Source organism: Eucyclogobius newberryi, unplaced genomic scaffold (assembly GCF_026437365.1).
Source record: "Eucyclogobius newberryi isolate DKJ021-1_F unplaced genomic scaffold, fEucNew1.0.hap1 SCAF_16, whole genome shotgun sequence".
Lineage (NCBI taxonomy): Eukaryota > Metazoa > Chordata > Actinopteri > Gobiiformes > Gobiidae > Eucyclogobius > Eucyclogobius newberryi.
The window spans coordinates 18,819,167-18,835,925 of NW_027315790.1; the positions used below are offsets into that span (position 1 = coordinate 18,819,167).

General features: G+C 42.7%; 1 protein-coding gene across 1 annotated transcript; it reads left to right on the plus strand.

Moving 5' to 3' along the window:
* The first annotated feature begins 4,827 nt into the window (after positions 1-4,827).
* evx1 (even-skipped homeobox 1) lies at positions 4,828-8,844 on the plus strand. The gene is made up of 3 exons (XM_072447144.1): positions 4,828-5,107; positions 6,266-6,501; positions 7,821-8,844. The coding sequence occupies exons 1-3, from the start codon at positions 4,843-4,845 to the stop codon at positions 8,376-8,378; spliced, it is 1,059 nt and encodes a 352-aa protein (XP_072303245.1). The 5' UTR covers positions 4,828-4,842; the 3' UTR covers positions 8,379-8,844.
* The last annotated feature ends 7,915 nt before the right edge of the window (positions 8,845-16,759 follow it).

The following is a 16,759-nucleotide window of genomic DNA, read 5'->3' on the forward strand; positions in this document are numbered from 1 at the left end:
GTGGTTTTCCTTCACTTATTCAGTAAAGTTCATCTAGGCCTTTGTGGCCCATTTTACTTGATGAAATAAATAAATATAAAATAAATTACAGCACATGTTGTCCAGCGCATAAGTCACATTTGGTCCAAAGTCTATCAAGAAGGTCAGAATTTGTTGAATGATCATTATTTATTCAGTCCAGTCCTTGATTGGTGGTTCAGCTTGTGTCATTCAATTATTATTTAATTGTTCTTTTTTTGGTCATGGCCTTCTTTTCTGCAGCTAGAAATATGCTCTAAAGGTATAGATTTATTGTGTCCGTAGTAGGAGTTTTGAGGCCCAGATACATAGTTCTGAAGTCCAGTGGGAACAGTCTGCAGTGCTTCTGAACAGTACATTACCACAACACATAATATGTATTTATTTACATGTTTAAATGTGCTTTGTATAACACAGAAAACAAACAATACAAAATATAAAAGACATAGTAGTAGTAGTCCAAAACTAAACTAAACTCTTTGAAAGTCAGTCTTGGATATGTCGTCCTATGTATCGCTCCCATCTGTCCCAGTGTCAATGAACATGTTTCCATTGAAGTCCTTGAAAGTTGGTTCTGTCCCTCTTATCAATTTCCTGGCTATTCCTTTATTCATTTATTTTTCTGCAGCCAAAAGTACATTCCACAGGTATCCATTAGGCATTTCCATTGTAGGAGTTGTATATCCTAGATACACAGTTTTAGTCAAAGGGAATGTTGACGTCCAGATGAAGATGTCTTGATGTGCTCACAGGAGGAGAATAGATTCCCAATCATGCCTTAAATATGATCCATGTATTAGGCAATGCAAGTTTATTTGTAGAGCACAATACAGTGATTAACCCACTTACAAAAACATTATAAATACCACAAATCAATTTTGTAACTTCAAACTTTTGTGCTGTTGATCTGTTGTGTAAGACCATTCCCTTGATCAATAAATTTAACTTTTATAATTTTCAGAGCCCTGTCATAGCATAATTTTCATTCAAGTATTAACAACAAAAAGTAAAAAGAAAAGTGCTCATTTTGAGCTCACAAGCCCTAAAATAACAGTACCACTAGAATGAAATCAAAGCAAACTGCATAAAACCCTAAAGTAGCAATAAATGGGTCAAATTAATTTTAAAATCTCCTTATGCTGTAATAAAAAACAGAGAATAAAAGTGGGTGTCAAAATGAGACTTAAAACACTTCACAGATAAGGCTCGGTCTGGTTTCATGTCTCGGCCGAGGCAGATTTCACAATAATGCTGCACATAACTATTCTTTATATCATGATCCCAAAATAGCTTGAATCCATAGTTATTTTTTTTAAGTTGAGACACTGCAGGAAAATTGGAACAATGTCTTGCTTCAATTAGTGACATTAGATATAAAAATGCTTACTGAGAAAATTTGGGATAGTTGAATGAAAATTCTCATAAAAATTCAAATTTTGCCAATTATTTAAATTCAAATAATCCTAATTCGATATCTACAAATCCTGCCACTCGATCTGTCAAAATATTGTTCAGTACAAGACTGTTACGTTTGTTGTCTGTGGGTGCTTATAAATGCATTTTGAGAAAACTGCCTAAAGTTACAATATCTCATGTCATTATTGTTGATTAAATGAAAGAATTGGAACAGATTGGACTTTTCAGTTGTCTTTGGATGAAAGTTTATTTGTTGAGGGACCAAAGTGTCTAACCATGTATGTTTTCACCCATTTGTACAGAAGAGAGACTGGTTTGCCATTCATAACCAGTATTTCTTGTAATATCCTCAGTTATTACATTCTGAAACTTGTACTTTGCAGTAGAACGTATATATCGCTCACAGGAAGAATGGATAATTTTAAAGCGATTTTTAAAGCAACAGAAGCCACCGTAATTAAATGGTGGCTAAGTTTACACACAAAAGTTACACAGTACATCTTTAACTGAAAACTAGGATCCTTCCAGTATGAATGAATTGGTTGTATGTCTTATCTAAAGTGATGTGTATTCCCAATATTAATCTTGATTTGTTTCATTGGTTTTACTGTGATTATTTTATATCTAATTTTGACTGACGGAATTATGTGCAAAACAAAAAAATCTGACCTCTAGACCTAACTGTCATACGTGTAATATTGCTTTTTGAATTCTGCGTCCTTAGCTTGACATAAATGTGTTGCTAGTGGGTTCAAAGGTCACGTTATTAAGCAGCTCTAAAGCCTCGTGATGGAGACAGATAGACCAGGAGGAAATGGCCTGGTGCAGATTTGTCATATAGATACTGCATTTGTCCTCAGACGCCCTCATAAGTCCTTTTAGAGCAGTGATGCAGAGCCAGCTTCAGTTCCTGTTCGCTGCTGAATCAGAGGCTAATCACATAGAGTCACATTAAAAGTCTATGTGCTCCCTCAGGCATAGGCAACTCCACTTATCAAATCATTCAACACCTTAAGGGCTTTTGTAAATGTTAAGTGAACAAGCATAATAAGGTGTGTTCAGATGTCATAACATTTGAAAATAACTACAGTTTTATGTCTATTTTTTATGTCTAAGATAGTTTAAAAAATGCAGTTATTGTCCTGCTTAAAATACAAATGATGGTACAAAGTTTAAAGTCAACTCTGCCAATTATTTTGTTACTCTTAAAGTCAGAAGTGAATACATCAAGTTTACCCTAATGCTAACTAGTCCTGTCCATACAGTTCCAGGCTCTCTAAACATGTATGATCCAGCAGTTTTTCATATTTGGATTGTCTGCCTTTTACCAGCACATAATATTATGTATTTATAATAGATTTTCAGCAAATGTAAGTTTAACAAGTTCAAATTCCCCACAATATCTTCACAAATTAGGCCTGGGAAAGCTTATTTTTTTGTCATTTATTCAGCTAATATGGTCCTAGCTACATGCTCCAGAATTGATTGAAAAAAATGTGTACAATACACTTTCATTCCAATGATAAAATGCATTCATATACCCGTTAATTAATTAATTAATTAATTCAGTTTATGTTTTTACTATAATTATTCATTGTTTTATTTTGCAATATCGCCAAAGCAAGTTATGTTTAAAAACAAACAAACAAATGCATTATTTATTATTATTATTATTTTAAGTATTGTTTATTTAGTTCAGGATAGTTTCCATGAACTTGTTGGACCCATGAACACTTCCCCTGTCACTCATAACTGCCAGTAGTTTTGCTTTTTTTTTTTCTTTCCTGTTATTATTCATTGTTGAGTGTTGCACCTTTCACAAAAGCAAGTTCGTGGTTAGTGAATTGTGTTCACTGACAATGGTCATTTTCAGTCCATATAACAGCTGTAAATAAGAGTGTTATTATTAATAAGATTATAAGAGTTATTTCTAAATAATCTGTTTTCATTATTATAGTTCTGTTCTGTATGTTTCTGTGCCTTATCTTAATACAATTAAGAAAATAACATTTTCTGATACTGAAATTGCTATCATTCAATAGGTCACAGCAGATCAAAAGGACCATAAATGTTGGAGAATCTAATCAAGTGAAATCTAAAAGTATGGCTCAGTTGTGTTTTTTTTTTTTTTTTGTAGTGGTGCCTGTGTTAAAGGGGATGATGGAGGCAGATGGTGCTCTGTGGCACCCTGAAAGACAGGAGCAATATCGTTTTGACATTATGTTCTTACCATATGGTGGAATATGATTTAATTCAGTGTTTTTCAACCTTTTTTGAGTAATGGCACACTTGTTTATGTTGAAAAGATACCACTGACAGCACACCACCCACTAAAACATCAGATAATCAGACTTTAAATCAAATCAAATCAAATCAAATCAATTTATTTTTGTTTATTCTTGTAAATCCAAGCAATGCCCCTGTCAGGTTCTTTAAATTTAGCAATGGTGATGGCTTTGTTTTATTTTTTTGGACTTGATTTTTCTAGGCGCCTGGAAATACCTCAAGGTATGATTTGGGGAAACAAACATTAATTTTACTATACGGAAAGTCCCTTAGTGGCCAAAGTATTGTGGCAAAAACTGAATTTTTGTAACTGACAACACTGTAAAATGTTAATATTCAATTTAAGACAATATCAACAGTGTATTCAAAGCCAGGTCAAGTGTCTTTAATTTATATCTTATCGTTTTGTTAACACGTAAAACCACGTTCATTTAATGATTATTATTTTGCATTACACATTTTACACGAGAGACTTAATATTCAGGGCGAAGTCCATTATTATTGTGGAAAGTGCACAGAAGTTACAACATGTTTATGAGGAAAAGATGAAAGGGTTCTTTTGATTACATATTGACAATGCTTTCTTTCAGACAAATCATGGAAAAGTCATTACAGACCTGTACAATCTCCACACGCCAATTAATCGCTTTTAGATTTATGCTTTTAAGGGGTATGCAGGGGAGACACACACTTCTTCCAATGTGCTATATGAATTACATAAAAAAGGTGGAATAACAAGCATGAAAACAGGCTGTGTTGACATTTGTCCCACGCTGGTGATACGTCCTCCTCCTAACTGTCCCGCGCTCCTCCGCCGCCTCCTCTCTCCTCTCTCCGCTCCTGCTGCTGTTCACCCATAACCAATCAATGCGTGTCGTCATCGGGGGGGACATCATCATATAGTGACAGCGGCGCGGCGGGAGGAGAGCAGAGAGAGGGGGAGAGAGAGGCTAAATGGTGATCCCTCCCAGCGCTGCCACCATAAGCACCACCGCACCGCAACTCTGACGCGCTCCTCTCCCGCACGGTCACATCGGGACTCTTTTTTTTCCTCCCCATTCGCATCTCCAAAACGAAAGCACCAACAAAACATACACACACACACACACAACGCGAGCCACCATGGAGAACCGAGAGGAAGCAGCAGCTGTGGGACAGGGGCAGACGGGGCACAGAAGAGGCTGTTACTCGAGAGACGCGTCCGAGGAGAGGATCCGGAGTGTGGGTGCTTCTTCTGTCGCCGGTGCGGAGCGTGGCAGGCAGCCGCGCGGAGGGGAGCAGCAGCAGGCGCACAAGGACGGCAGCAGCTCGGACCCAGAGTCGGACTTCTACGAGGAGATCGACGTGAGCTGCACGCCGGAAAGCATGGACTACCACACGGCGAAAGGTACGAGAGCAATGCATGGCACACGAAACGTTTTTTGTTTTTTGTTGGCTCTGGTGTTTGCTCAGAAGAGACAGCACGAGACAGTAAATGTCGCCAATCCCCATGGATGCATTTGAATTTAGAAATAATAAAACAGTCATTGCATGTTTTTTAACCATAAACCTGCAAAAATGTATCCCAAATTATGCGTAAAATTTTTTGATGCGTCAAAATTCTGATTCCAAAAAAACGTGCTTAACAGCTCCGCAGTCAGCTGTTGTGTCAAGTGTTCCCGGTGCGCGCGGAGGTGACACCCACATACCACCAACTTGAGCACCCAAGGGTATGAAAAACACGTGCAGAAATGGATGTGTACGTAAAAAGAAAAGACGTGGTGGCCGCAGGAATCTGGAAGCCCAATGTTCTATACGGGAATGTGTGGTGTGTTCTGCAGAAATCTGGGTTTTTAATTGTCTTCTGTTTAGTGTGGTGTGGGGAAGAGAAAATACAGAAGCTTTTGCGTGATGTTTTTCTCAATGGCTTTTTCTGGTCATTTCTGTTTTCAGTGTGATACTACTGTTTATCTCAATGGGCATTTTCAGGCGGTGCATGCTTATCTTTAGGCCTATATCGTTTAGTCGACCAAGGCTATGTTCAACCATGCACAACCCCCATATTGAACTATTTATATACTAAACTATACGACTGAACCCAGAAGTAAACATGGACAAGGCCAAGACTAAAACAGGACCAAATCAAGTCTCTATCAGAATTAAATTGGGTGATTGCAGCACAAATTGCATCACATTTAGGCCCACATCGATTCATTGTGCATCTTTACAAGAATTCAATTATATTTCTGTCTGGGTGTGTCACAAATTGATGTCAGTATTTCTTGGAGTTGTAGCATTTTTATGAGGAGGCTATTTTGCTTTTTTAATACGGTGAAATAACTCGATAAAGCCAAAACCATTACACAATATGCAGCACTTTGCATTGTTGTCTGTTGAAACGTTACATTCTTTATGTGTCAATTGAAAATGGCATTCAAAGCTCAAACAGGATAAATAAAACCATTTGTTCTGCGACATAAATCAGAACAAACAAAGCACGTCTGAAACAATGACCATATTTCCCATGGTAAACACGCCTGACCCTGGTGTTTATATCGCCGCGCAGGTCCAAACGGAGACTCCCCCCTCCATCACCACGGAGACAGCGGCGACCCGGGCAAGGCCACGCCGGGCCCCGGGTCGCTGTCGTACGCGGCGGACCAGATTCGCCGGTACCGCACCGCCTTCACCCGGGAGCAGATCGGGCGTCTGGAGAAGGAGTTCTACCGGGAGAACTACGTGTCCAGGCCGCGGAGGTGTGAGCTGGCCGCGGCGCTCAACCTGCCCGAGACCACCATCAAAGTAACACGTCCCGCCATGCACCAGTCCTATACATTTATCCATACTGTGTCAGATGTGAGAACACGTCTGGTCAGCAGTGTCAAAATACACGAAAAATGCCGCGCTTTTCGTTGAATTTACTCATAATTTTGGATGATATTCTTTGTTTTGTAGATAATTTTGGATATTGCACTAGTGTGTTATTAGTTGTTTTCAGGATATAATGTGATGATGTCCCTCTTTTAGATGGGAGGCAGGCAGCAGCCATTGTTGTTAATAGATAATAAGAAAATAAGAATAAATAAAAATAAATAGACCATCCAGAAATGCTACTTCATCGAGCTATTTCACAAATCTGAAACAAAAGATAGAGCTATTTTTCCGCCATCTCTCACAACACGATTAGGCCTTAGGTGTAGCCTATACTTTTCAGATTCCAGGATGTGATGATGTCATAGTCCCAGAGGGGGTCAAGAGTCAGTTTCCCCTGTTAATTAACATTGCATTTTCATTAGAAATATCTAGGTCAATTCTAAAATGTTGAGCCTGGCCACAATACTGTATTTCCATCCAGTTATGACATGATTTTGGCTCCTGTGAGTTTTGGAATCACGTAGCATCTTGTGAAACATCTTGGTAACATCATCATGCTATTGCAAAATAGCAACTGCAAATATACAGTCACACTCTGACTCTGGTAAAATGCATATTAGGTATAATGATAGTCAGTCCAAATCGAAGCTGTTTAACAAGTCTAATCAGCAGCACTTTGCACTTGAAGGTACTTTATATAGGTCCAGTTGTGGCAAATTACTGCGGCAAAAACAGAATAATTGTAACTATCCACAATGTTAAATTTTTCACATTGAATTTAAGAGTTTAATTCAAGACAATAGCAATTCTGCAGTGTAATTAATGTCAGGTGCAGTGTCTAATTTTTCTCAGTTGTTCCGCTACATTTATACTTTATACACAACATTTGGGCTAAATCAGAACCAAACCGAAACTAAACGTGAACTAGATCCTGAACATCTGGAATTAGAACAAGACCAAACCAAGTCCACATCAGGACTATAATGGATAATGGATGAATATAACAACGGCAATATTCAGAGGAAATCAGTTATTATTAAATGTAGGGATTGTGCAGAATTTACAAGCTGCATTTTTTCCATTAGAAAAGTTCAAAGCCGTTTTTATTACATTCTGACAACGCGTTCATTCACATAAACAATCTTTGTGAGTCCATCTCTGTCCTCCCCCGTGTGTATCTGGCCGTGCGTAAAAGCGGAACTCCCTGTCCTCATGGTTAATCTGTAACGCCCCGTGTCTCTGCCCAGGTGTGGTTCCAGAACCGGCGGATGAAGGACAAACGCCAGCGCCTCGCAATGACGTGGCCCCACCCGGCGGACCCGGCCTTCTACAGCTACATGATGAGCCACGCGGCCGCCACCGGCAACCTCCCGTACCCGTTCCCCACGCACCTGCCTTTGCCCTACTACTCCCCACTCGCCTCCGCCCCGGCAGCCTCCTCCTCGCCCTTCTCCAACCCCCTGCGCTCCCTCGACGGCTTCCGGATGCTGTCCCACCCGGTGTACCAGCGCCCCGAGCTGCTCTGCGCCTTCCGACACCCGTCCCTCTACCCGCCGGGCCCACCGCACCCGCACGCGCACGGGCTCGGGCCTGGGGGAAGCCCGTGCACCTGCCTCGCCTGTCAGACCACCAGCAGCGGCATCATCACCTCCCCCTCCTCCAGAATCGCACCGAATCCCGCGTCGGACTTTGCGTGTTCTCCGACGAGCAGGACTGACGCGTTTGTGACGTTTACGCCCGCGGTGCTCAGCAAATCCTCCTCGGTCACGTTGGACCAGAGAGAGGAAGTGGCCCTCACCAGATAAAGCATGAACAAACTGTGCGGACTCCATACGTGCTATTTTCAGATGTTAAAGTACCAATGGGAACGAGCTCGGACACTGAAATGGAAAGCTCTTTTTTACGCACGATGTATTCACGCTCCCCATCCCCGCTTCTTCTTTTAACAAGGAGAGGATCTGTCTCATTAGACGCGACTGGGGGCCCCTCCACTCACTCAAAAGGCCCTTCAAATTAGCCCGTATGTAAGGCAGGGGCTTGAATTCTGAATTAATGATAATACCAGGAATAAAGAAGGAGATGGAAATGTGCGGTGGCGCTGCTTTCCAAACGGTAACAAGGCGTCAGGGGAACGGATTACAGTGAAACCGGGAGAGGACAATCATCATACAGGAACAGCCCTCCACCAGCCCGGATACAGATGTGATTAATATATACAGTATAGAAACATATGTCCAGTTATTTTTATGGCTTCGTATGGCAATTATTGAAGGGGAAAAAAGACTGTTTTGTTTTGTTCTCTTGGATGGGTTGTTCAAATTTGCAATAAACTGATTAAGAATGATATTGAGGTGTTGTCACGTCACATGTAATTCAACAACAACAACAACAAAACGAATTGATTTTTACACTTTCGAATTTCACGAATATGTTTTCTAAATTTGTGACATAAGATACTATGAGATCAAATGGCACCAGTTCTGTGTTGCAAATGCATTGATTTATTCATAAATTAACAAATAAAATGAATTTCAACAAGTATGATAGCCTGGATATTTGGAATTCCCATAAAGCAACAATGATTATGTAAAAGAGAGGCTCGTGTCTGACAACGTGGTTATAAAACACTGCACGAGTCGCACAAGTTCCATGTAAAATAAAATGATTGAGTTCCATTGTGCAGAGGAGACTTTTCTTTCATTTTCTGCAGTGGTTCCCAGTTAATAAAAACAAATAGATGACAGTGGATGTTCCCCTGACAGCGATCCAACAAAGCAAATATACCAAAACTGACCAATCAATTTGCCAGAGATTTACGCATGTGCAGGAAATTCACAAACTGGAAATATTAAACACCACGTGTGTCTACTTAGGCTACTGACTTACACCGTTAACATGGCAATTTAGTAAGTTAATAATATAACATGTTTGGGTTTGTATTTACAAATAGAGTGATGGTTAAACAAATTGGCCTGCTCACAAACTGACATGTTGTAACGGTCTCTGCGATGTTAAACTGGTTATGTCCGAGACAATTACGCAGTCAAAATTGTTCCAAGAGACAAAGCAGCTCATGAGATTTTCATTAAAGCTTTTCGATAGCTATTATAGCCCGGCACCCTCCCCATAATAACTCCAAGTGCTGCTGTCAAACCGTGCGCAGTGCGCGCGCCTCCCGATGGCACCGCAGATTGACCGTGACACTTAAGTGGTCCCCGGGCTCCGGTAGCGCCACTCATATTTTCTCGCGCTCGTTTAATGGACAAGACAGAAATGAGTTGTCGTATTGAAAATGGTAAAAAGAGGGAGATCGATGATTCAGAGAGGCAACCAATCAGTGGCCTCCTTTAATTGGCTGCGTTTGACCGCAGCAAATTAAACCGGTGTTTCCTGCGTAATAGGATTGGAGAGGTCACTGGGGTGCGCGCAAAAGACATTTGGATATGGTTTAGAGCTGATTCTGAGTTATGATAGTAATATGTGATGAAAATCTTCAGGGAATTCACCTGCAAGTGTGCACACTGTGTTTATATCTAAGATATCTTTAAACGGGCAATGCTAAAAATCAATTTTGGTCATACAATAACCCCATAACCCATGTGTTCATGTTCACACATGCAATAAGAATACATTCTAAATAAGGACGTAAAACCAGGGAAATATGTTATTTCAAGAACTTAAGAGCCAGCTACAAAACTATAAATAAATCAACAAGACGCGGTGCATTACATTACAGTCTTGATACTTTTAATAATTTAAAAATTATGGATTTTTTGTGTGTGTTGTTAAGCAAACAGGATTTGAGGAAGTTCTTAAATATTCCTAGGAAGCATCTGGACAAAGAGAACGTACTCAATTAGAACAATAATAGAAGGACTTTTTATTTTGTCTGACAAACGTTTTTCACCACTCATCGAACAGCTTCTTCAGTTCCTCTGAACAATGAAACAAAATTTAAAATTTTAGGAAGCAGACAACAGAACCAAAACTCCTTTATTCGTCACTGTACAAAGTGACAAAATTAAGATTTTGAGGCGAACTGAAGTTCATCTTGTTGCTTTAGTCATCATACATACTTGTAGAATTAAATCTATAACAGATCAAATGTCACTTAAAACAGTGATGGATACACTGGCCACCCATTCATCCAAACACAAATATGTATATTATCAGTGGTTAATAAATATATTATAGAACAATAATCATAAAATACATTAGGCCTATTGGACACATTTAAATCGGATTCTAATCTGATTTTTGGACTGTAGAGATTATTTAAATTACATGCAAATTGCAAACTCTGAAGTGAGTAATCAGAGGGACCTAATGGGAAAAATATATATAGCTATAGTTATATTAGCTGTGTACATGTAATCCTATCACCTAACTAAAAAAAAAGGAATTCAACCACAACCACTGACTGTTCTGATTGTTTTCAAATCCATGGCAGTCTCCTTTTGATATCATACTGTTTTCCATCCTAAAACATATGTGTCACCAACTGCTATTCTAAGCCTTATTTAAAGACGAACTGGGCATATTGTCGCTGTGACATTTAACTGCACCAAATTAAGCCCGTGCAGTCTCCTCGCGCCGCTCTGTGTTTTGACATAATTCATGTTTCCTCCTTAAAAGAAACAGGCTATTGCTGTTCCATTATATCTCCCTGCGTTTGAGGTAAAGGTTGTCCTCCCCTCCCCAGCACACGCTCCCTTCTCCCACCTTCCAGCTAAGCGCGTTTGATTGATGGCCTTATTAACTGCAGTTCTTGTAAGTGTGACCGGGCTGATTAAAATGCATATGTTTGGAATAATACGCCGTTTAAGCCCTGCGTGCGTGCGCTCCGGCAGATTTATGTAAACTATCAAGCCCCAGTTAAGGCCGCGGGCAGGGAAAGTGGAACATGCCTGGTGGTGAATAACAACACCGTGCAATAACAGCAGCAGCTGCAGCAGCAGCAGCAGCAGCAGCAGCAGCAGCAGTGGCAGTAGCACTTTGAATCTCGAAAAGACAAAAAAAAAAGAAGAGAGACTGCAGCAGCTGATTTCCATATACGATCAAAGAAAGCTCCAAACGCCACGTCCAATCGAGCGCGTTTACCATATGGTTCTCTCAATCTGCTCTCCACGTAAACGCTGCGTCTTATTCTCCGCGGCCTAATCCACTCCCGCTGTAATAGATTGTGTATGACTGCGCTTCAAGGAGGCATGATTGGCTCGTAGATTGCGCACTGATAGGATGCTATTAAGTGAGAATTGGCTTGTGGTGGACAAGATCTGGGGGCGGAGCGCGCTGCAGATGTCCAGAGCAGGACGGGCGCTTGTTATTGTAGTGTGGCACAAAAAAGACGCGGCGGATGGATGTGTGACTGCTGCTGAAATTGGATTATAGGAGCTAATTTACAGGCCGCGGTGGTCGTATAACGCGAGGGGCTGGCTGGCGGAGGGAGGCGTGCGCGCACCAATCGCGGCGTAATGATGATGAATGGGAGATTAATGCGCGGCACAAGCAAAGACAATTTAAGCCTTCATCTGTTTAAACAGCGGGCCCTTCCAATAGCCTATCATTTGGAAACGGAGGTCACGTTAAATCAATGGCGGGAAGAAGGGAAAGTCGTTCCGCGGAGAAGTCTTTATCAACATTATTTACGGCGCACTGGAGACGGGCGGCCATATGCGGCGCAGTGGCGGAATGGCCCGGCTGCTGCCACGGGCTCACGGGGACTGGAAGAGGGATGAGAGTGTGAGGGGAGAGAGCGGGGGAGAGAGGGGGAGAGAGGAGGGAGAGAGGAGGGAGAGAGGAGGGAAAGAGGGGGAGAGAGGAGGGAAAGAGGAAGGAGAGAGGAGAGGAGGGAGAGAGGAGGGATGCGGCATATGCGCTGGCACCGCGCGTGGAGCGAGGACGGGTTCTGATGTGATATGAGGAAAAACACTTCATGATCTGCAAATAGAAGCAGCCCAGCACCTCACGCACACGCTGTCAAACATAAGGCCCCCGGTCTCTTAGGGGCCCCTCGCAGTTTAACATTTGGAGGGGATTTGTGTTGATGCACTGGCAGGCCCGACCAACAACAGCAGCTTTAGGCATTGACTCCGTTTACTGTATTGCTTCAATTGGGTTACCTGATTTGGTGGCGATATTGGCAGCTAAGCAGGGTTGGGCCTGGTTAGGACTTGGATGGTTAGACGGCTGGGTAGTGCATACTGTTGTGTTCTTGGGCAAGACACTTCACCCATACTGCCTCTGGTGTCCAGCTAGTGTATGAAAGAGTGTGTTTGTAAAAGGGAATGCTAGTTAACAGATGGAAATAAGCCGGCATGTTTACAGTCTGTAGCTTAGATCATGCAAGATCATTAACAATGCACTGTCTAGATCAAATAAGAATTGTCAAAATAATTAAGCATTTAAATCTATCTATCACAAATCCTTTGGCACATATACTTTTCACATAAATGAATGTTTTAGCTCAATTTTAGAAACAAAATAAACTCAAAAGTGAAGCAAGGTGGACAACACAGCCAATCAGAGTCAAAATGAGCCTTTAATAAATAACAGGCTAACGAAACAGATGATAAAAAAGTGTCTATAGAAAGCTTTTACAGAGTAAACTCATGAAAAATAATCAGGGACCTGTGAATGAAGGTTAAGCGTGGGTCCTTCTGGTGAAGGCCTGCAGGTAGGGTCCTCCTGGTGAAGGTCTGCAGGTAGGGTCCTCCTGGTGAAGGTCTGCAGGTAGGGTCCTCCTGGTGAAGGTCTGCAGGTAGGGTCCTCCTGGTGAAGGTCTGCAGGTAGGGTCCTCCTGGTGAAGGTCTGCAGGTAGGGGACTCTGGGTGAAGGTCTGCAGGTAGGGTCCTCCTGGTGAAGGTCTGCAGGTAGGGTCCTCCTGGTGAAGGTCTGCAGGTAGGGGACTCTGGGTGAAGGTCTGCAGGTAGGGTCCTCCTGGTGAAGGTCTGCAGGTAGGGTCCTCCTGGTGAAGGTCTGCAGGTAGGGGACTCTGGGTGAAGGTCTGCAGGTAGGGTCCTCCTGGTGAAGGTCTGCAGGTAGGGGACTCCTGGTGAAGGTCTGCAGGTAGGGGACTCTGGGTGAAGGTCTGCAGGTAGGGGACTCTGGGTGAAGGTCTGCAGGTAGGGTCCTCCTGGCGAAGGTCTGCAGGTAGGGTCCTCCTGGTGAAGGTCTGCAGGTAGGGTCCTCCTGGCGAAGGTCTGCAGGTAGGGTCCTCCTGGTGAAGGTCTGCAGGTAGGGTCCTCCTGGTGAAGGTCTGCAGGTAGGGGACTCTGGGTGAAGGTCTGCAGGTAGGGGACTCTGGGTGAAGGTCTGCAGGTAGGGTCCTCCTGGTGAAGGTCTGCAGGTAGGGGACTCTGGGTGAAGGTCTGCAGGTAGGGGACTCTGGGTGAAGGTCTGCGGGTAGGGGACTCTGGGTGAAGGTCTGCAGGTAGGGGACTCTGGGTGAAGGTCTGCAGGTAGGGGACTCTGGGTGAAGGTCTGCAGGTAGGGGACTCTGGGTGAAGGTCTGCAGGTAGGGTCCTCCTGGTGAAGGTCTGCAGGTAGGGGACTCTGGGTGAAGGTCTGCAGGTAGGGGACTCTGGGTGAAGGTCTGCAGGTAGGGTCCTCCTGGTGAAGGTCTGCAGGTAGGGGACTCTGGGTGAAGGTCTGCAGGTAGGGGACTCTGGGTGAAGGTCTGCGGGTAGGGGACTCTGGGTGAAGGTCTGCGGGTAGGGGACTCTGGGTGAAGGTCTGCGGGTAGGGGACTCTGGGTGAAGGTCTGCAGGTAGGGGACTCTGGGTGAAGGTCTGCGGGTAGGGGACTCTGGGTGAAGGTCTGCAGGTAGGGGACTCTGGGTGAAGGTCTGCGGGTAGGGGACTCTGGGTGAAGGTCTGCGGGTAGGGGACTCTGGGTGAAGGTCTGCAGGTAGGGGACTCTGGGTGAAGGTCTGCAGGTAGGGGACTCTGGGTGAAGGTCTGCAGGTAGGGGACTCTGGGTGAAGGTCTGCGGGTAGGGTCCTCCTGGTGAAGGTCTGCAGGTAGGGGACTCTGGGTGAAGGTCTGCAGACCGTATTGTATGTATTAGTATTGTATTGTACGTATGTATTAGTACCAGAATGTATTTGTTGAAAAGGAAATTCACCTGGAAAGATACCTTCAAATGCCATACAGCTGCAGGTCTAGCAGCCTGGCTTACTTTGGTTCCTGGAACGCTTTAGCCAAAGTGGAGGTTTACACCAGATCAAAATGATTTGACAAGAGAGAACGCAGAAGGAAACCAAGATGCCAAAAACAGATGTAAACAAAAAATGACTGACTTGATATTTTGGTGAAGTCCTGTATTTCCAGCGATGATTTTGTATGTTGAGCCGACATGACTTAGCAAAACAAAGCTAGTGCACGTTAGCATCAGCGGTTTCCAGTTTACAGACGCACAACACTCTTGTCTAGCTCGAAATGTATATATTCCCAGTGCATTTTGCATCTAATTTACCACATTACATACAGAGACGATAAACCTTGGCATAGAAGTGAAATAAATGCAGGGACAATAAACTGGAGGTAGTTTTGCGTTTACTCAAGCTTTAGCCCCCTCTCACACCACTACAAAACTTGGAATGACTAAATGTCTTAAGGGCGGGTAGCAGACCTGTGCCTCTGGACCAGGAGCCAGGCTATTAGCTATTAGCGCTCAAGACGCACACAAGAACTGTTCCAAAAGGTTCTAAAGCCAACAGGAGGGGATCAGTCAGGGGCCAGTCAAAACGAGGCGTGATGTGTGAACAATCTCTAGACTCGTGTGGCTTATTCTGAGGTCTAGTGGAAAGACAGAATAATGAATCCAAATAACAAAAAGACAGAACAGTCGGATATATAGCAATAAATAATCACAACCAACAGAAGTGAGGCTGAATGAATAACCTAACAGCAGTGGTCATAATCCCATTTGATTTGACATTCAGCTGTTTGTGACTGTGAGCTCATGTTTTTGTGGCCTTTCTTATGGGCTATTTCTTGACAATGTTCAAAACATTTAATATGGACTCTTTTTACGGCGCTGCGTTATTATTTTACAGTCTTGGCCGCTTCCCCTGACTTTGCCGATCACTCCAGCTCTGTCCGCACCTCGTTTGGTTTTACTGCAGACAGGCCGCTTTACTGCACGACAACCGTCACCACACAGGGCCACAGGAAAGTTGGACCTGCGTTTTCCCACAGTCTGACTCTGTTTACAATGGGAACATGTTCACTTCAGAACTAAGTGACAAATGTAGAAGTCAAATCGATGTGAGTTGGTTGAAGTGTGTACTCAAGTAAAAGTACATGGCTAAAACTGTCCTCACTCTTTCAAGTTTGCCAGAAAACTGTTAGACAAGACCTATTTGAGTTTTTTCTATGTATGTATTTATTTGTTTCCATGAATCAGCTGAAAAAAGGCAGTTACACAAATAATGATTGATAAAAAAAAGGGTGAAACATGAAAAAAAAAGTTGACAGCAATTTTGGAGAATACGGTCATGAATGTCACAGGAAACCTAGCTTTGTCTGGTTTATTTTAAGATGTACAACTATAGAGAATTCATATCCAGCTGGTATAAGGAGCTTAAAGTGCAAACAGGGAGAGAGAGGAGAGGCGTTGACAGAGCACCTCATTTCTACAGTGATGTATCCTCATTATGTCGTCGTCCTGGGACCGTCACAGCCCACCCATGGGACAGGTCTGGGGAAGGACTCTGCTGGCTGGCTGCTCCCCCTCTGCCACCACCATCCTCCCCGTCACTGTGTTTGGAACTCTGTCCAATTTGGCACACTTTTTCAAACTGCGCACAACCGGATATTTTCATGCAAATACTGAAGTCAAATATTTATTGAGACAATCTTAATAAATACTTCTTCAAAGTCCAGATATTTCTTCATTCATCCCTTTTTGTCAACCAGCTGGTAAAAGGAACTTTCAAGCTCATCAACATGTGGAACATAAAGAGAAAGCTCAACTCTAACATTATCAGGATCAGATTGTACTAATGCCCAAGCCCTGGCACGCAAGGTGTCTGCAATGTGAACAGCTGACGTCACCCACACAATAATAATAATTATTTAATTATTATTTAATTAATAAATAATGTCTAAATCGTATCTGAATTATAGTTTTAAATCATGAGGCCGATCTCAGCAATTCACAAAAAGATGTTCAGTAATTCCAA